This window comes from Centruroides sculpturatus, unplaced genomic scaffold (assembly GCF_000671375.1).
Source record: "Centruroides sculpturatus isolate CEXI.00-Female unplaced genomic scaffold, Cexi_2.0 scaffold1325, whole genome shotgun sequence".
Classification (NCBI taxonomy): Eukaryota; Metazoa; Arthropoda; class Arachnida; order Scorpiones; family Buthidae; genus Centruroides; species Centruroides sculpturatus.
The window spans coordinates 194,766-214,994 of NW_019386027.1; the positions used below are offsets into that span (position 1 = coordinate 194,766).

At 32.9% G+C, this 20,229-nt stretch overlaps 1 protein-coding gene and 1 long non-coding RNA gene across 2 annotated transcripts in view; both read left to right on the plus strand.

Annotated features, from left to right (window-relative positions):
• LOC111613199 overlaps positions 1–6,478 on the plus strand; it is a 10,012-nt gene extending 3,534 nt beyond the window's left edge. Inside the window, exons 2-3 of the long non-coding RNA XR_002754733.1 lie at positions 3,527–3,621; positions 6,376–6,478. This is a non-coding gene — a long non-coding RNA (uncharacterized LOC111613199). The remainder of the gene's footprint in view (positions 1–3,526; positions 3,622–6,375) is intronic.
• Positions 6,479–6,601: 123 nt separating this feature from the next.
• LOC111613198 (sialin-like) lies at positions 6,602–19,402 on the plus strand. Its single transcript, XM_023354545.1, has 10 exons — positions 6,602–6,681; positions 7,747–7,940; positions 8,406–8,636; positions 8,711–8,885; positions 8,963–9,096; positions 9,162–9,311; positions 9,375–9,507; positions 9,587–9,742; positions 19,081–19,166; positions 19,253–19,402. Exons 1-10 carry the CDS (start codon positions 6,669–6,671, stop codon positions 19,400–19,402), a joined length of 1,422 nt encoding a protein of 473 aa, XP_023210313.1. The 5' UTR covers positions 6,602–6,668.
• Positions 19,403–20,229: the final 827 nt, after the last annotated feature.

Below are 20,229 nucleotides of genomic sequence, written 5' to 3' on the forward strand. Positions count from 1 at the left end.
TTTTATGAATTTATTATTATGTATAACGCAATTTTGAGAAAGAGAGAGAGCAATTCGAACTTATGTATTGCAGTGAAAAATCACGCCTTCTTTAAATGTAGTGTGATTTTTGAAGATAAGGGAGTATTGTGAGATCCGAAAGGCCCCTGGGCCTCATTTATGAATTTTTATTAATATGTTTAAATTATCGACAAAATATTATTTCATTTTGTGTGAAAAAACTAGTGTTTTAGACGTGGGAAAAATTGATGACAAATGTTATTTCCTTTCATCGAGGAGAACATCCGCTGTTTTTCCCATATCTGGTTAAAAATCTCGCTCCGATGGGAAATGGTTACCCCTCATTCATCCCCCTCTCATCCGTTCTCACGAAAGAGTTACTGGACGATGATTGGGCGAAATTTTGAAATAAAAGGAGAAATTAGTCAGAATTCGGAGTTCTCCGACCGATCCGAAAGCGGGCAGACTCCATACAATTCTTCTCCGGAGTTCAGCGAGAGTTGTTCGACAGATCCGAAGCATACAAACTCCACATACGTTTCCCTCCTGATGGCCAACGCCCATAACGGAGTCCGATAGACTAAGTCCCGAGTCTACACTTAGAAGAAGTGATATTTTTATATTGGTGCACGAATTGATCTCACATACGAAAGTAATATGAACCCTATCTACAAGGTGTCCTATATCGACAGAAACGAAGACGACAACTAACAGGTCGTATGTTTAGAATCATTTGTGAGCTCTCTCTCGAACGCGCATTAGCTTAAATTAAGCCGTAGCCTATAGCTTGTCGTATTATCGTTGTATTTGGTTATTTGTATTCGTTTGTTTGAGATATATTAAATTATACTTATGTTTTATTTTATCAGAATGTCTCCTCAAATTTATTCCGAATCAGATCGCATACGCGTGTTAATCCGCGCATTGAGAAATTGATTAACTGGTGTCAGGAACCTGACGAACGTCTGAACTTCGCAGTTCGGATCATTTTTAAAATACGCTCTCCTATGAAATAGATTAGGATCGGATCTTACGATTCGAAACCTTGGAGAACTAGTTTTACCAACTGGGGCCGATTAAGTGGTGCCAACGAATTAGTGTACCCCCGGCTGATCTCACATTATAGAACGATTGTAAACGTTCCAGAAACGTTAAAAATAGTTGGTTTGACTAAACGTAAAAATTCTCTAATTAGTTTGGAAACGGGGGAACTAATTTTTGCATTTTGTGAAAACGGTTAAGATTAGCTATAATGTAATTATCTTAATCTTCACTATCGTTACTTTTTGCCCAGCGAAGCGGGTCCTTGCAGCTAGTATATTAATATAAATTAATTAGTAGAATTGTCTTTGCTATTATGTAACTTAAAGATTACATTATAATTATAATCTAATCAAACATTTAAAGTTAATTATCTCTATCTCAAGTGTTAAACCAAACCAAAATTAAGTTTACTACCTAAATGTGTAAGAAGTTTTACTGTATAAATACCAGTCTAAATAATAAAAGTTTCTTAAATATTTAAAAAAATGTTTTATTTCTTTAAAAAAAAAACCATAAATTACTGGATAGATAGATAGATAACACTTTATTTCACCAAAAATACATCTGCGCTGGATCCGCGCTGGAATGATATTGATCCAGCAAAAATCCAGCTGGATTGAAAACACTGCTGGATTGCAATCCCTAATCCTGACATGCGTAAAATAAATCCGTTTGGCCTGAAATCCGGTTTGGCCGGTAACACATGTAATAAAAAATTCAAAGAAAGTGTGGCTATTATAAACTCACTCCAAAAATTGTATAAACAAAAGCTTAAGCGTGAAATAAGCAAAGATTGGTTGAAAATATTGTAAATATAATTTTTTTAGAATTAAAAAAAAATATTTTTTATAGATTTTTAATTTGTTAATATGTTGTTTAATATGCTAAGCATAACCTCACTAATATAACATTTTTTTAATGCTTTACAGAAAAACTCCCACAAAAAACTAAAATGATTAATACACAAAGTTTTGAAATATTAATACATTTCTAAAACGTTATAGGGGCCGAATGCCGAGCGGCTAAGGTGGCAGCCTACCGCTCTGGGGGACCAGGGTTCGAATCCGAATGGGTCGAAAAAGTCCCAGGAATTTTATGCAGGGTGGTCCGTTCGGTTATGACGGGGCCCGTACCTCACAACCCTGCAGCCCCATTGTGGGCCTGGACGGACCCATAATGGGCTTGCAAAAAGAGACCCTCTTGGTGCCCACAGGGCGGGAAGAGGAAATTTAATAACAAAAAAAAAACGTTTTCACATAAAACTTTATTTTCTTTATTACGTATTATTTAGAAACAAATTATATTTTACATCACAAAAAATCGTAATGTGACACGCGCTGCTGTTCGGTGTACAGAGCTAAATGCCCTTGAGAAGAGCTGTTTGTCAACGTTTTCAGGTTAAAAATATACTGGAGTGCAATCAAGCGATTAAAAAAAAAGAATCTTTGTCATGCTATATTATTAAAAGAGTAGAAACAATAATGTATCTGCAGTATTTTTCCATGAATATTTTTTAAAAGTCATTTTGTTTAAATTAAAACTTACAACAAAACATTTATATTAATTTACTGATTTGACATTATAAAATACGTATGTAAGTGTATAATATAATTATATTCAGTAACAAGGAATACATTTTTAAAAATAATGTATTCCTTGTTACCTGCTATCGAAAGATTTCTGAGGTTGACTTGAAATTTCCTTTACGTGAAAGTTTAGCGTACATGTACGTAAAACATATCATAGATAGTGTAAAATAAAAAAATTCCCGTAAAATGTTGATGGACATCATGAATTGAATTTAAGTATCATTCTGGGGTACTCGGAATAATGTTCGAATAGTCAAAAATTTTCAGAAATTTTTCAGAAATTAATTATTGCCAAATATCTCAGGATTCGTCCATCACCAGTGCCCACTCTTTTGGCATATGACCGAACCCATTCTCCCTATGGATAAAGAGGTCCTTTTGGTACTCACAGGGATAGAACAGACTAAACGTGAGCAAATATCCAGAACTATAAAAAGAATTTGCGTATTTAATGGTTGTTAACATTTTCACTTTGGATGAGTGCAGGTAGTACAAAAAAGTAACGATAAATTTTCAATAAAAATTTATCAAGTTTTATAAATTTCAAATATAATTTTAGTAATTAAATATTCGACTTTAGTAAAAATATTTTTGGTTTACATAATTTAAAATATACGCTATTCACTTCAAATTAGTAGTGTCTCGTCCCTATACATCATATTTTTCCTGTTAGCCATATCATCCTGACAGTCATCTAACTGGTTTAAGGAAAATATTGAAATTTAAATATCATGACATTTACTGTCACTAAAACAAACGCCCATGTATGAAACGTAACTGTTAGTTAAAAGAAAAATAATACTGCAATGAATTTAAATTTAAAAACGTTGATTTTGCAATTTTCATTTGCCTGGCATAACATGAGAGTTAAAAATAATTTTTTAATTTGTTAGTGACAGAGCTTCCCGCATATAAATATTTAAGTTCGTCGATTGTACCTTGAAGCGAAGAGTTCGTTCAGAGTAACGAATTTCAAACAACACTATAGGTGAGTAGCTAAAGTTTTTTAAAGATAATATTATAACAGATGGGGAAATTAAATATTGCCGAGAAAATTAAGCAACTCGTTGATGGAATCTTGTATGTGAAAATACTAACTTATATAATTCATTTTCAGTTGTAAATTATCTAATTTCTGAGTGGTTGATCAGGAATTTGTTTGGAATTAAATACGGTCTTTAAAGATCAGATTGATAGAAACTTTATTTAATTTTATTAAATAAAATTATTATTCGTGCTCTAATTCGCGATATTAAGTTTATATTAAAATTTTAAAAACGAGGGCTATAAATTGAGTAGGGAGGGAAGTGGGTAAGTTCAATAGAAGGTACGATATTTAATTTTCCTATTCCCATAAAAAATTATAAAAACCATATTTTTTTCCTTTGAAAATTTTTCTAACTTTGAAATGGTGCAAGATAAATTAAAAATTGTCGGGAATGCCGAAAAAAAATTTGTTTGCCGCACAAATACAGTTGTGAGGATCTTATGCTTGATTTTGCACTGATTTAAGGAAATTCTAAATCCTATTTTTGCTGTCATTATCGTTAAGAAAACCGTTTGAATATCACATTTACTAGCAACAAATGTACGAGAATTATAACAGTCGAGTGTTAAATTAAATAACCTATTGTTATGGGAGGAAAAAGTCAACCGTTGGACAAGTAAATAGAAAGAATGGTACAAGTGTCGAACCAAATATGGTCATACCAGAGCCGTATAACGACGGTTTTACATCATCGACGATCCACCTCTGACTCAACACCTGCAAAATTAACCTTCGTCTGCAACAACATCTGATCAGCTGATGAATTTTCCCGGGGCTATATCGGATAACTTTTTATAAACAGAAATATCACAGAAAACGGGAAAAAACCTTCATGCGGTTACCTTTTTAAGTGACGCAGTACAAGTCCTGGGGTCACAAGCTCTGTTCCCCGGGCAAAGGGGTGAAAACGGGAGAAATAAGGGAAATAATGAGGAAAGAGTTCTAACTACTTTTTATCATTAAAATTCTTATAAGAGCGTCTGATTTTTCACACTATTAAATTTTAATTCTTATTTAAAGGTCAACAGGGTGGAGACATACAAGGGGTCGTGTGTCATATCTCCAGTGCGGTCGAACTTAATGAATATTTTACTCGTTATTAGCATTCACAATTTTGTTTAAATTAACAAAACTAGTATCTACCCTCAAAATTAACCTTTTTGTCATTTTATAATTTTACAGTAAAATCCGTTAATATGGTTTTGACTAAGATGTTAGAATGTGTATAGGGGCACGATTTAGTCAATTATATTTAAGCTGAATAACTCCTGTATTAAACCATTCGACTCCGTTATAAAAACCACAGGAGATATTAGGCTTCAATCAGGTTGAACAAAATTGTGCCCCCCACACAGTCTAACATACATACATACAAAAAAGACCGAATCTTTTTCATATTTCGACATTTCAAAGTGTCTTGAATTTAAAAATGTAAAAATTTCCGATGGGTCATTTTTTCACCGATTCCTACGCTTTTCCATAGATATATATATAATAAACAATAAAGTAAAGCTTATAGAATACACATTTGTATATTGACTGTCATTACTTAGAGGAGTCTTTCAGCTTAGGAATAAAAAAGTTTCTACGTTTATCTATATTAGAACTCTATTGTATATTTTATTCTGAGGTCACATAATGAGAAAAGAATTTCCAGGTCTATTTTGGTAACAAGTCTGCCATTGGTCAGAGTTGAAGTAGGTAGATTTTTGCACGACTCCACAGCCCTGATTTAAACAAGTCATGTAAAGACTTTTAGACAATAAGGTTAGCAACTCGGTAACATACAGGCCATCACAACCTGTCTAACACGGATTACTTTTGAAATATTAATGCTAGACCAGTCTTAATTTGTGGTTAACTTTTGCTGGAATTACTCAACCTCCTTTCGCAACATCTCTTCTTTCTATAGGACCAGCGTTATGGTTTTATTCGAATTCGAAAATTACATAATTCAAATTTACTGCCCAACATACAATATGTTTTATTTGCGTTTCCAGGTTGCCGAGTTTAAATATTTAGTCCTGCTTTTTGCGATATGTGATTAATTGGCAGATTACTGTTTGATATGCGGCTGTGATTGCTCCCGATTCTTAGAGTTGACATTAAAACTAAAATATATCATATGTTATAAAATTTAAGATACCACATTTTCAATTGGTGTCAACTTCACCAATGAAATCGTGACATTTTGTACCATCCGAGTATGGCGATAAGCATGACGATGGTAGGCTAAAATAACCAATCTCTTTCCATAGTTTTCGTTTTAATGTTTATGATATTATAGTATTTGATTTATATAACTATAAAGGTTATATTAGATTTTTAACGGGTATGATGAACTCCTATGTAACATATTTTCCAAAATTCTTTACTTCTCTACTGTACACAATTTAAGATACGTGACATTAGAAACTTAGAGATTTCAATCCTAAACCAACATAACATTCGAGGTTATATAAATCAAAAACTATAATATAATATAATAGAAGAATTAGAAGTACGAAAGATCTGATAATTTCATTGTTTGTTGTTATTTTATGCTCGAGAAATCGAGCTCATCTGCTAGTTAATTATATTTTAAACTTGACTATTAACTGATATGTCTTTTACTTATGTACAAATAAATTTTTACTAAAAATATAAGTAAAATATTTTAGAAAACGTGTTAAGTATATTTTTCTTATCTTGCAGGATACCTGTTGCTTTAATTTTCCATTCGTGGTGATATGTTAAAAATTATTCCTATAATATTTATATTTTAAAGCATTATTAGTTGTCAACAGAAGAATATAAATCCATCGTTATAAAAATAAAAAGATCTCAACATTACTTTAGAATCATAAGAAAAGAAAAAGAAGAATAAGAAAATTCTAACTGGAATTTATTTTTTTAAAAAAAACCAGTATCATAGGGTAAAGAAATAAAGATTCAAACATTAATTTAACCATTTCAAATAGTGAATCTCTTTATCTTATGATATAAATATGATACATAAAGGTAAGAATGTTTTAAAATTAATTCATAAATATGCATAACTCCGAAAATAATATTAATTATTGAAATAAAAAAAATTGCAATAACTATTTTTCATAAATATCTCCTTTTCGTTAATATTTGGTGTTTTTTTTGCAGCTAGAGAAATAACACTTTCTACACTTGTTCACACTCAGACTTCTGCTTTAAATATAAATAAAACTTATACAGTAGAGTAGTAAAAAGCTTTGAAATGCTTTTGAATAAAATTTTTGAATATCCTTTTCGTAGTTCACCTTTAATAATCTATTCCCTGTGAATTATCTAGCTTATATTCTAGATTGATCGTTTATGATCTTCTGTTTACATGCAAAGCTTAGTGACAACACTCATCCTATTTTCTTCACAGTTATATACAGTTTAGCTAACATCACATGCGATGCCTTATTTTTCTCTCTTCCTTTAAACGTGATCAATATTAAAAGATGAGAGATAATGTCATTTATTTATTTTATGAAAGTTTTAGGACTAAATACATTTAGCAATCCATAAGTGTCACTAATTTGCTACCAATACATGAAAAATTCCTTTATCTTACAGGCAACATTTGATAATGCCATCTGTTACAATATTTTATTAAATTTCTATTAATTTAAAATTACTGGTACACNTATACAGTTTAGCTAACATCACATGCGATGCCTTATTTTTCTCTCTTCCTTTAAACGTGATCAATATTAAAAGATGAGAGATAATGTCATTTATTTATTTTATGAAAGTTTTAGGACTAAATACATTTAGCAATCCATAAGTGTCACTAATTTGCTACCAATACATGAAAAATTCCTTTATCTTACAGGCAACATTTGATAATGCCATCTGTTACAATATTTTATTAAATTTCTATTATATTTAAATTTGAGAAATGATTCTTTAATAGAAATATAACGTGAACAATAATGTTCTGTGTAGATGTTGTAATTATTCTTTGAAGCTTTGAATTAATTATGAAATCTTATATTTATATTCTTTACATTTATTGAAATTTTAACTTCAGTTGTTGAAATCATACAAACGTTTTTACTTCAGTTCCTGTTCCAGCTCGTTACGTATTGGTATTGTCTACATTTTTTATACATGCAATAGCGTACTGCCAAAGATCTGTACTGAGTATCGCTATTTTATCAATGGTTAATCATTCAGCCATCCACATGTATAATACCACGTCTTCAACAGAATGTCCAAAAGTCTATCAAGAAAATTCTACATACATTTACAAAGAGGTAAATGTTTAAAAGTAGAATGTATGCATAAATTACTAACAAATATCAGTGATTAATATCGAAGGTTTTATACAAAATGTGTTTATAAATCGCGGAATAACTGTTGTTAAATAAATTGATGATTACAACAGAAATGTAATTATTTTCCGGTTTCACATAATGATTTTAAATTTATATTTTAATTCATTTTGTTTTTGTCAAGGCTTACGAAAGTACCTATTTAAAGGTTCAACATTTACCAGATTAAAAGCTGTACAAAATATTAATGAAGTCAGCCACCGAAATTACACATTTTCTTTTGAATCTAAGTTAGCGATTCAAATAATTCATTATAAAAAAAAAGGTTCGAATAAACAAAGTCAAAATGAAAGAAATACCTTAGCTATAAAATGAAAAATCTGCATAACTTAATTCGTAAAGCTTGAATTATATTAAATATAAACCACTAATTACATTTACTTTTAGGGATCTTACGTATGGACACAACCCACTCAAGGAATAATACTAGGAAGTTATTTCTATGGTTTCGTGGTAACTCAACTTGCTGGAGGATCCATTACATTTTCACTTGGACCAAAGAAAACTGTCATAATTTTTTCCTGTTTATCTTCAATACTGATCATTTTGACACCCTTTTGTGCAGATGTCGGCGTGTCAGTTATATCATTATGTCAAGCCATTGTCGGATTAGCACAAGTAAGAATAAAATTTACAAATTGTTATTGCAAATCTCATTTATAGCATCCTATTCAAAAATTATTTTATTACAGGGACTTGTACTTCACGGATCTTTTACACTATTAGGACGATGGAGTCCAAAGAACGAAAAGTCCATATTATCCTCAATTTCTTTTTGTGGTAGTCAAGTCGGTACACTTGTTGGTTTAACGACAACAGGATATCTTTGTGAACATAAAGGATGGTCTTCCAGCTTCTACTCTTTCGGTAAACATAAATAATACGATTGTTTCTTCAATGCTAAAATGCGACAGTATAATTTCTAATCTATATATTTACAACAGGCATATGTGGGATTGTCCTTCCTTTATGTCTTACATTCACAATTTATGATAGACCTCAACAACATCCCAGAATATCTGACAAAGAATTGGCATTTCTTAACGAAAGCTTACCAAACATCTCCTCAAGAGAGAAGGTTATATCATTTGTTACGTTACTTTATTGACTAAGCTCTCATAAATACATGTTTACTTAAAACAGAAGTTGAATATACCCTGGAAACAAATTATAACATCCAGAGCAGTATGGATAGTAGCTTTGACGAAAATTAGTTGGGGTTTCGGTTATTATACAATATTGACTAAATTTCCATCATACTTACATATCATTCAGCACTTCCCTATCGAAAAGGTATGACGATTTCTATACATAAGTCTTATATCACCAAATTTATGTATATTATCTGTGTTTTAGAATGGAATAATGAGTGCGTTAGTGTATTCGGCGGATGCTATAATTATGTTTACTTGTGGTTTTATTGCTGATTTCATGAAATCTCGTGACTATTTAAGTATAACTAATATTAGAAAATTTTCCGAAGGAATTGGTAAGGAACCGCAATATCGTAATTTTTAAATTAAATTCCAAAATTTCTGGCATTATGTAATTAAATATTTATATTGTAGCTATGTTTGGTCCGGCAGCATGCATCTTTGCAATTTCATTTCAAGGGTGCGAAAGTACAAATGTAATTATTTCTTTAGTGGTTGGAATGGGATGTTCAGGTTTTAATAATTCGGGAGATGTTGCAATAGTGCTTGATTTAGCACCAGAATTTGCAGGTAAGTCATTACTTCTCTTAAAATTAACACAGAATACGGTATTCAGTGAAATTTTCTCGAACATTCCTCGAAAATAATTGTGAATAAAAGTCAAAGTAAGTCGTTCGTTCTAAGCAAATTATGTGTCAGAACTCACAAATTTGGAAAATTCATCCTAGGAATACGTGATATCTTAAAAATCTTATTTATTTTTCTTAACTTAAGAATAAAAACAATATAGTATAATTAGTATAGTATATATAGTACAGTGCAATTGATCATAAATTACTCAGTAAAGCCAGCCGAATGGCTGAGAATATTAAGGATTATCTTTACTGCTCTGAGAAATCCAGGATTTAATCCAAAAGAGCAACCCCAAAAAATTTTTGGAGGTGGTCTGTCCCACCAACATAACACCGCGGTTTTGATATGATATGGGAAATATAGACAGGAAAAAACGCTCACATAGAATTTACATAGCAGAAAGAGTAAGGTATGTTATTAAATAATGTAATTAGTAAAAATGTCCGTTGAAACAAAAACTGAGTGTGATTTTATACAAAACTTCAATTATACGCTATTAACACTATCAATGGACTTACTTAAATGATAATGTAAGCTTATAGTTAATTTAGCATAATAGAAATATTGTCAGTGAAGCTAAGTGCATAATAAAAGGAGACACAACTTTACTTGAGACAAATTGCTGTTATATCGACAATATTTTCTCCGGTATTTAAATGAGATCTTAAGGCAGTGGCATTGTCAAGTCCGTCAGGCAGGTTGGGAGACTCTGTCGATTGTCGTCGGTGACAGGATGAGAACTAGTAGTGGCATGGGTTACAGGTTGGCACACCAGACAAAAACTGCGTTTTACACGTTAACAAACAGCGTCTCGGTTATTTTGAACACAATCTAATCATATAATCTCCTTTCTTTCTTTTGTCCGTTCTGATTGGTAATTCTCCTTCAATCACGCTTCCCGAGTGGCTAGTCCCTCGTTACTAATCGTATCGGTACACCTATCTGGAGCACGAGTAAGGTCATAATCAAAGCGAAATTCGATTTATCCCCAATCATAGGGCGACTTTCCTTCCACGATTTATGATTTCTACCTACAAAGAAAGGGTTCTGGATACAGACATTTCTTTTTAATCTTTCTGAGCAATTAAATTTTTTATCTAAATTAACCGATTTTCGCGGATTTCGGGACGGTTCAGACCTTACAGAAATACTGATCTTATTTACTTTGATTTACGTTTTTACATTTCAAAATACAATACAGTACGTAGAATAATGACATTGCTATAAAGTGTCATAAAATATCAAGCAGTTTAATAAGTGTATTATGTTTAGAAAAAAGAATTCGAATTCTTACTATTGTGTATAAAGTTAATCCAATATCCCTCTTGTCCTAGTAATTTGTAACAAATGTGTCCGCATGAAAGTACTCCTGTACTTTTTGTCTATATTTTCTGAAAGTTTCCAGGGAAATTTTATTATCAGGGAGATTGATGTTAAATTTTGGCGATTATAGATAATTTGAAATGTTTTTGCAGAAAAATCAATTAAAATTTCTTGTTTCAATAACAGTGTTATTAAATATAAGGTTTCATCCATTTATTTGCAATATTACGACTGAATCACATTAATTTCTGGTAATCAAGAATAGCGATTTCTATTTTTTAAAATTTATATGGCCTTAAGCCAATAAAATACACTTACACAATGTCGATCTTCTAGTTTAAAATTATTTGCAATAATAGATTTGAATTTAAGCGAATCATGTAATTTGATTCATATTGCAACAAGTCATATATTGATTCATTGCAATATAAATTAAGTTACCTCACGTAAGCTGCCATAAAATGTTATTAAAAATATCACAATTACAACATTACTAGAATAAATAGAATTAATTATATACAGTCACACTTCTATAAGTAATTAACGACATATATTAAACTGATTAATAATTTATTACGAACGTAAACAAGATTAGTAAAAGGAGGTAACACGATATCTATAACGAGCAATTATTCACTGCAGCATGGTCACAATGACAGGCTGCAAGTTTTAATATTTAATATTTTTCAGTTATAATCAGTAGTGGCTTGCCCCTGTACATCATACTTTTTATACTATTAATATGAACAATGTTGTGTAGTTATCTATATACCTCTTTTCAGTTGGAAATGTTTGAATTAAAATAACGTCACTTCTGATTTGTATCGGACATTCTTATATAGTTAATCTGAGTTTGCTGCTCATAAATGTTCTGTTTATTATCTTGAATCTCTTATATTTAAAACGTTTCTCAAGATTACGAAATGACAGACAGACAAAGTTAAACAATACTTTGATTACATTTTGATATATTAAATTTTTTTAATTCTATTATAATCTCTTATTCATAATAATTTTCTTATTGAGCATAATTTGTATTTTATTCCTTTCAGGCGTAAAATTATATTTAATTAAAAAATCAAATTAATTTACTTCATTAAGAGAAAATATTTTATTCGATAGCCTTAACGCCCATTGATGAGATAACTCGTCAAGTTTACATAGCATTACGAAAAACTCGGTAGTTAAGGCCACTTTTTACAAAAATTTTTTTTCAATTTTTGGAATGTTTTTTTAGGTGCACAAATTTTTGCAAAAATGTTTACCTTCGCGAAAAAATTTAATCGCGATTTTAATTAGTCTTTGATAAGGCTCGATTAAGGCTTTATTGGTTTTTAATGGGATTTGTTTATCAAATTTAATTAATCCTTCTAATGTCGTAATGCACGGATTTGACTTCAGTAAAGTTATTTAAAGCTACTTTCTAATGTCAAAAACGACCTCCAACAGTTTTTAAATTTTTTAATTAATATATTTATTTTATATAAATTTAATTAATCAGGGGGGTCGGAAATCGCAATAAAATTTCCAATTTTTTAAAAATATTTAAAAATATAGGCTTAGTTAGTGTTCACCTTGTCCTCCCAAGACGTCTATGAGAATGCCCCGGGAAATCTGACTCTAGCTGTTCTCAAAGTCATCCAGCTGTGTAAACAATGACTCATTGGTGTTAAATTTCGCAGAAAGGCGAGACAAAGGAACTTAAACTTTGAAGCTTTATATTCAAAATTAACGCATGTCTTTTGTTTTTTTCAGTTTTAAGTATTTTTTATGCTTAATTACATTATAATTAAAAACATTCATTCATTCATTTCTTTATTAACGCACACAATGGTACATGCCGGGTTCCGCAGTGATCACTACCCGGTGATAACAAATTACAATAATAAAGATACAGATAGATATAGGTGTTACAAAATACATAATTAATTATAATATAAAGGTAAAATACACAGGCGTAATAGGTACACAATACAATAACACAATACAATACAATACAGAAAACACTGACGATCGAGCGGTGTCTCGAAGATTGTGCTTGGTGCGATTTCAGCTAAAATCCAGTCACATTCGACACCAATACACAAAGTCCATCCTTAAAAAGAGACAGCCATAAGCAAAATAGGATGAAGAAAAATGTTCTTCAGCACTAATGTATATATTGTGTACTGTAAACTTAGTGCTGCAGTCTTGATCATCTGTCCGCACGTAAACAGTACACTTTGGTAGAGAATAACTACTGAATAATCAGGATAAATTAGACTTATGCCAGACATCCTGAGGCTTATGATGTGTAACATGATGGCTGCTGAAATTAGAATTATTTGATGAATCGGAATAAGATGGTATCGTATCATACTCAAGAGAGTGATTGAGTACAAAGCTGACTAAAAGCCACTGACTGTTGTACGTGCAAAGTATTTGGTGATTAAGTCGAAAAAGGCCTCATATGAGTCTTTTTCACGAAGGATTGTGTTATAGTCAGACCAGTTATGGCCATGTGAATTAATAGTGGTAATCAGTATATGTCGCTCCAAATTAAGCATGGGGCACTCATAAATGTAGTGCACATTACTATCTGTAACACCACACAGGGAGCACATTGAACTGGTTGCGTTAACGAATCTCGCTAGATAAGATTGAAAGCGACCATGGCCGGTAAGAAATTGCGTAACAAAACTATTAGGTCTGTACCATTTGTATGTAAAAAAGGTCTTGATACAAGGTATAAATCTATGAGTAATAGGGTGGTTATGTTGGTCCCAGGTGTTTTGCCAAGTTAATAGGAGATCCTGCCAGAGAATTCTTTTGAGAGTACTGGTGCTGATTTTATCATAAGAGATATTAAGACTATTATCGTTGGAAGCTGCCTTAGCTAAGGCATCAGCTCTTTCGTTACCATGGGTACCTATATGTGCACGAGTCCAGTAAATATAATATCGATTGGAAGACTTGGAAATGAGAGTGTTAATGTCATAAACGATTGGGTGAAAGGATCTTTTACGAAGGATTGCAATAGAGGAAGAGCTATCAGTAATGATAGCTATTTGTTTATGCTGGACATTGTTAGCCCAAGTAATGGCCATTTTCAAGGCATAGAGTTCTGCTTGAAAAATAGTGCATTGTTCACCCAATCTGAACTGGCCCAGAGCAATCTCCTGCCCGTTCTGGTAAACAACATAACTACAACCAACCTTTATATCTGTTTTCGAACCATCCGTAAAGATTTCGTAATCATTGTAAGAGGGTTGCTCGAAGACGATTGACGGTGTGGACGAAAGGGCCAAAGATTGTGAATAAATGACAAAAGAAATTTCTTGTTCCAAGTCGGTGTGACTTATTTGTTGGTTGCTAGTATAAATATCAAGGCCATGCTTTATTTGCCATTGTTTAAAATAGGAGGTGATGATAAGATCAATAGGGGCTTTCTTAGCCAGAACTTGAATAGAGATATTGGGCGTGGTATTGTAGGCCTTGGTGATCTGAATAAGAGCTCTACGTTGTGACGAAATAAGTTTACGCTTTATATGAGTCTTATAAACATCACCTCCCCAAATTCCACAAGCATAAGTAATGATTGGAATATAAATCTGATTATAAATTGCATCCATCGCCTCAGTGGCAAGTCCCCAACGACCTCTCGCAATACTTGCAAAAGCGTTAAAGATTTTCCCTGTACGTTGAGTTATGTATTCAATATGTGAATTCCACAAGAGGCGGTGGTCCAAGATCACGCCCAAATATTTAATAGTTTTATCTACTTTTATGGTATGACCACCCATTTTAATGCAAGGAGTACGGAGGTAAAGGTTTTGATGGCCAGGTTTATTGAATACTATACACTTAGTCTTGTTAGGATTAAAATCCAGTTTATGTTGATTTCCCCAGGTTAGAATGTTATTAAGAATAGTATTACCGTGCTGCTCAAGTGCTGAACGAGATTGACCACCAAAAAGTACCAAAACATCGTCAGCGTAAGCTATCATATTATGTTGTCCGAAGTCTTGAGTAAGAAAGAGATTAAATAGAACGTTCCATAGAATGGGACCACATACCGAGCCCTGCGGACAACCGCGGACAACTTTGCGAGAAACTGTGTGCCCCCCACATTGAAGTGTAGCGGTGCGGTCATTTAGGAAATCCTTAATAATATAGAATATATTGGCAGGGCAGTTCAACTTTTGGAGGTTATTCAATATTAGATGCCACCAGGCAGAATCGAATGCCTTGGCGATATCGAGACTGATAGCCAAGACGTATTTATTGCTTTCTAATAGATGATTAATGCTAGCAACGGCAAAGTATAAGGCATCAGCAGATGATTTTTGAGGCCTGAAGCCAAATTGATTATCATGGATAAGATGGTTGGCCTCTAGATACGTGAGGAGCCTGTTGTTAATAAGTCTCTCAAGGACTTTGCCTAAAACAGGTAACAAAGAGATTGGCCTGCTTTCTTTAGTATTTCCTGGTTTTGGTACCGGAACAATTTTGGCAGACTTCCATGATTGCGGAAAAACACCGTAAATAAGGCAGGTATTATACAATTGTGTAAGATTATAAGGAATAAGTTGCCAAAGGTGTTTGGCCAGTTCCGGAGTTATATTATCATGACCAGGAGATTTTTTGTTATTAAGATTTGTGAAGATTTTGTCAATTTCTTGCATGCGGAAAGATGGCACATTTGTTGTATTTATATTGTTCTGTATTTCAAAATGAGATTCCAAGAGTGTTTCGGAGTCATGATCCATCTGGTCAGTCAGACAAAATCTGTCCATTTTCTTTGCGGCAGCAGAAAAGAAATCTTCCCCTTCGTTTGTGGAATATAAGATTTGTTTCTTTTTAAGTTTATTTGTACACAATTTTGTAATAAATCCCCATGGCTTATCCGCAGCAGCTGCACAAAAATCTTTCCAGGATTGTTTCTTAGCTAGTTTTATTTTGCTTTTATAAAATTTGAGGTGGTTGATGTATTGTATCTTGTGGTTTGTGCGCTCAGGTTCTGTATGGCAATTTTGAAATCTTTTTCTAAGTTGAATATTCCCCTTTCTGAGATTGGTAAGTTCGGCTGTCCACCAAGGGACAGATTTGCGGGTTTTTGTGAATTGAGGAATAAAACTTTTACATGCATTATTGATGATCTCAATATTATAATCTATGCGATTACGTACCTCGTGAGGACTGTCACCCTCGCAGTCTACTAGGTTGGTAATAAGATAAGTCTCTAAGTCGTTCCAATTAGCTCTTTTCAGATTAAACCTGCGACAAGGGTGTCTATATTCATCTGTACTGGTAATTTCAATATTGAAAGAAATCATGGCATGATCATCAAGTGATTCTTCAAGTACTTTCCATTGTTGTATGTGTGGATATAATCCAGAGGAACACGCAGTTACATCTATCCAGCTACTGCCTTGGCTGGATACAAAAGTAGGTGGAGACAGAGGATCGTTAACGACCAATAAGTCATTACGTGCCAAGAACTCTTCAACATATTTTCCACGTGAGTCCAAACGATTCCCTCCCCAAATAGGAGAATGAGCATTTGTATCTCCGGCCAAGATGTAATATACATCTGTAAATTTACCCATAATGTTTTGAATGTAATCTAGTATATCCTCAATATGAATATCTTTAGGGCAGTAATAATTGATAAGAATGTGTCTGCGGTTATTGATAACCAACTCAGTACAACTGACGTATTGTGTACTAATAGAACTGTGGTGAAGGAGGGAAAGATCGTCCCCAATAGCGATGGAAACAGCCCAAGGATATGTATTGGTACCTTGAAGGAAGATACAGTTGGCAGGAAAGCCAGCAGGGACGTTATTTATGCAGTATGGCTCTTGACAAAAAATGATGTCATATTTATGAATAATTGATGTTAACACAGAAGTGGCAGCTATGCTCCGCCCGGTATTATATTGCAGAAAACAAATTTGATTATTGATGTGGCGAACCATAATCAGTACGGTTGATTAGGTTGGTTTTGATTTTACGGAAAAGAGGGCATGTGCCATCACGAGCATTATGATTGAAGCAACCATCCTTACTATGTTTACAATTGCAGCAAATAGGGGAGGATTCCAGATTTTTACATTCTCTATAAGAATGCTCACCCGAGCAATGGCTACAGGTGGGAGTAGTCTTGCTGCAGTTTTTGGTGGAGTGACCGTATCTAAGACAGCGAAAACATTGCAAAATAGGATGGAAGTCTGCAACTCTGCAGCGGGACCATGCCAAATTAAGTTTGCCCAGTCGTAAAAAGAGTTCACGAAGGCGAGGTGAGACTTCGATGACCCAGTTAACAAATGCATCAGTCTTTTTTCCCATAACAAATTTAATGGTAAATTCCTTATTAAAGTCTTCCTTAGAAAGGAATTCGTTGAGAGTTTCATTTTGGCTTAAAATTAGCGTAGGTATTTCCTCACGATTAATATGTGCAGGTGCTGAGTACACGATGATTTGTGGTAATAGCTTTTTAGGAACTCTAGCATTTATCTCTGGAATATTATGATCAATATATTGTTTTAGCTTAACAACATCTTCCTGTTTATCAAGTTCAATTGCAAGTCCGCTTCTTGCAATATTTCTTATTCTTGCTACACCAATGTTAAGTTGCGATGGGTTTACTTTTTTATAGATAAGATTTCGGAGTCTATTGCAGCTAGTATCTTCGCCGTTTTGATAAACCAGGAGGACTTCTGTAGATGGCCTAATAATTTTGGTATTCTTTATTGATCGAGGAGTGTTTCCTGAATTAAGAACATCTCTGTATGTTCTATTTATGCCATTGCCTGCATTAGTATTCACACAACATTGGTCTAGTTTTTCTTTTATGCTTTTGTTCAAGTTTTCTAATACAGCGCTTTGAGTCTCAAAAAACCCCTTAGAGTTAGGATATTGAGATATCTTATCATCTATGTGTTCTAATTTTTTTAAAATGGTCTTATTAGTCTCCATGCTCTCTGAAGTAGATGCTAGAGCTATACGATCTACTTTATCAGATAAAATCCTAAGCTCATGACGATATGGTTTCTCCATAAATAATTCTATGACCCTTTCTAAACAGTTAATAATAAAGTCAGAATGTTTTGGTGTACTGAATCTCCCGCGATTATTTTCTGCAATGTAATTTTTAAGCTCCCCAACAATCTCAAGAGCTGACATTTGTAGCTCTTCCCTAGTAACAATAGTGTTTTCAATAGACATAGTAAACAGTAGTAAAATAAAAAATATATAGATAATAATAAATAAATAAATAAATATATATATATATATATATATGTCCATATATAACGAAAGACAGCTTAGAAAACGTCACTTCCTGAATATCTTCTAAAAGCTTCTACTCCAAGACCGTTGCCATGGGCACCAGTTGAGAAAGTAAAAGTTGTATTGGAATAAGTTCTAGAATCGCCATAATTCAAAATCTATGCAACCGATTTTAATGAAATTTTCTGGGGAGTGTGCTTAAAGGTTCCTGAAAGACTTTTCCGAAGGTTTTAACAGTACACTCAACCGGAAGCTCAAAAATGGAGTTCCAAGGCCGACCGGAAGTAGAGCCGATAACTCTGTTAATAATGAACCGATGACCCCCAAATTTTGTGTCCGAAGACAACATGGGAAGACATATTATATGCGGTAACGAAAACCGGTTAATCAAAAATGCAATTTCCGGATAACCGAATAAAGTGGTTTTTCAGCCGTAATTTAAAAAATTTTATATTTAAAAGGTCCTACTTGACGTAAAAATAGTCCTTCAACCTTCCGGTTCACAAAAATATCAAACACATTAAAAGTAAACACTTAATAACGCAAAAATCACAATATAAAACCAGAGCTCATTTGACAACATCCTATCCATCTGACTTTTCGAATTCGAATCATCTATAATTAAAAACAGGTGGTCGTTCAGGAATTAAGAACTTTCCTTAATTAAAATTATGTTTTAGGTGTCCTTTTCGGATTGACATGTGGTTTATGTAACGCCGCAGGTATATTATCCCCTTACGTTGCTGGAGTTATACTAGATAAAAACGTAAGTTCTTAATTAAATTTTTAATAATATTTATCTGTATAACTTTATAAATTTGCTAAATTTGTTTATTTATATTTACATATAAGGCAGGAGACACGGTTTACTGGAACTACGTATTCTACATGGCATCGTTCGCTTATTTTCTGGCTGGTGTAATATTTATATTTGGAGCTACTGCAGAAGTTCAACCTTGGGCTACCATTAATACAGACAACAACAAACAAGATAACAATTAATCATGAATATAAATAAAATTTTACTAGTAATGATTAAAATTCTGCTTTTATAATAACTAGCAGGTAGGCCCGGCATTGCTCGGGCAAAGGCAACGATAGCAAAGATTAAGATTATTACGTTATAGACAACCTTACCCGTTTTCACAAGATGCAAGAATTGGGTCCCCCGTTTTCAGACTAAGTAGAGACTTTTTAGATGGGTCTAAAAAATATCTTCGATTTCCTGAAAAAACGAAAAAAAACTGCATTTTCTCTTAAAACGTCGCTTTCTCTTAACACTTCCATTGTTACGTAACATTTCCATTGTTAACACTTCCATTGTTGATGGAAGTGTTATGCTTAATCCTGTCCCTCCCCTCCCAAGGGGAATTTCGAAAAATTTCTTCTTAGTGTGCGTTGTTGTGATGTACCCTAAAGCCTGGACTCCACATTATCTGAAAACAGAAACTCAAAAACAGAACTGAAACATACAGAGTTTTCGTTTGAGTAATGTTTTCGTTTTAAATTGACACCACTAGAAATGCGCCATCTGTTGATAAGTTCTGTAATTATCGTAATGTCAAACATGGAAGATGCAACGGATTTTGCCATGATTTCTCTGCATTTATTAACAATTTCAGTGTTAATAATCTTTGAATTATTTACATTTTTTGTTGTACAGGCATCTGTATTTTTTAACTTCTTCGATGAAGAATTCCAAATCTATTTGTTTTCTCATCGGTTTCGCTACACTTTCTGCCTTTACGACAAACAAACTACACGTGACTAATACGCGTGACTACGAATCACAAATCCTTTTGTTTTATTGGTTGCAGTACGACAGATGC

Coding starts and splice junctions, on each gene's coding strand:
- LOC111613198 (XM_023354545.1), top strand. Junction 9,743..19,080: donor TTTAGCACCAGAATTTGCAG/GTAAGTCATTAC, acceptor ATTATGTTTTAG/GTGTCCTTTTCGGATTGACA. Junction 19,167..19,252: donor GAGTTATACTAGATAAAAAC/GTAAGTTCTTAA, acceptor TTTACATATAAG/GCAGGAGACACGGTTTACTG.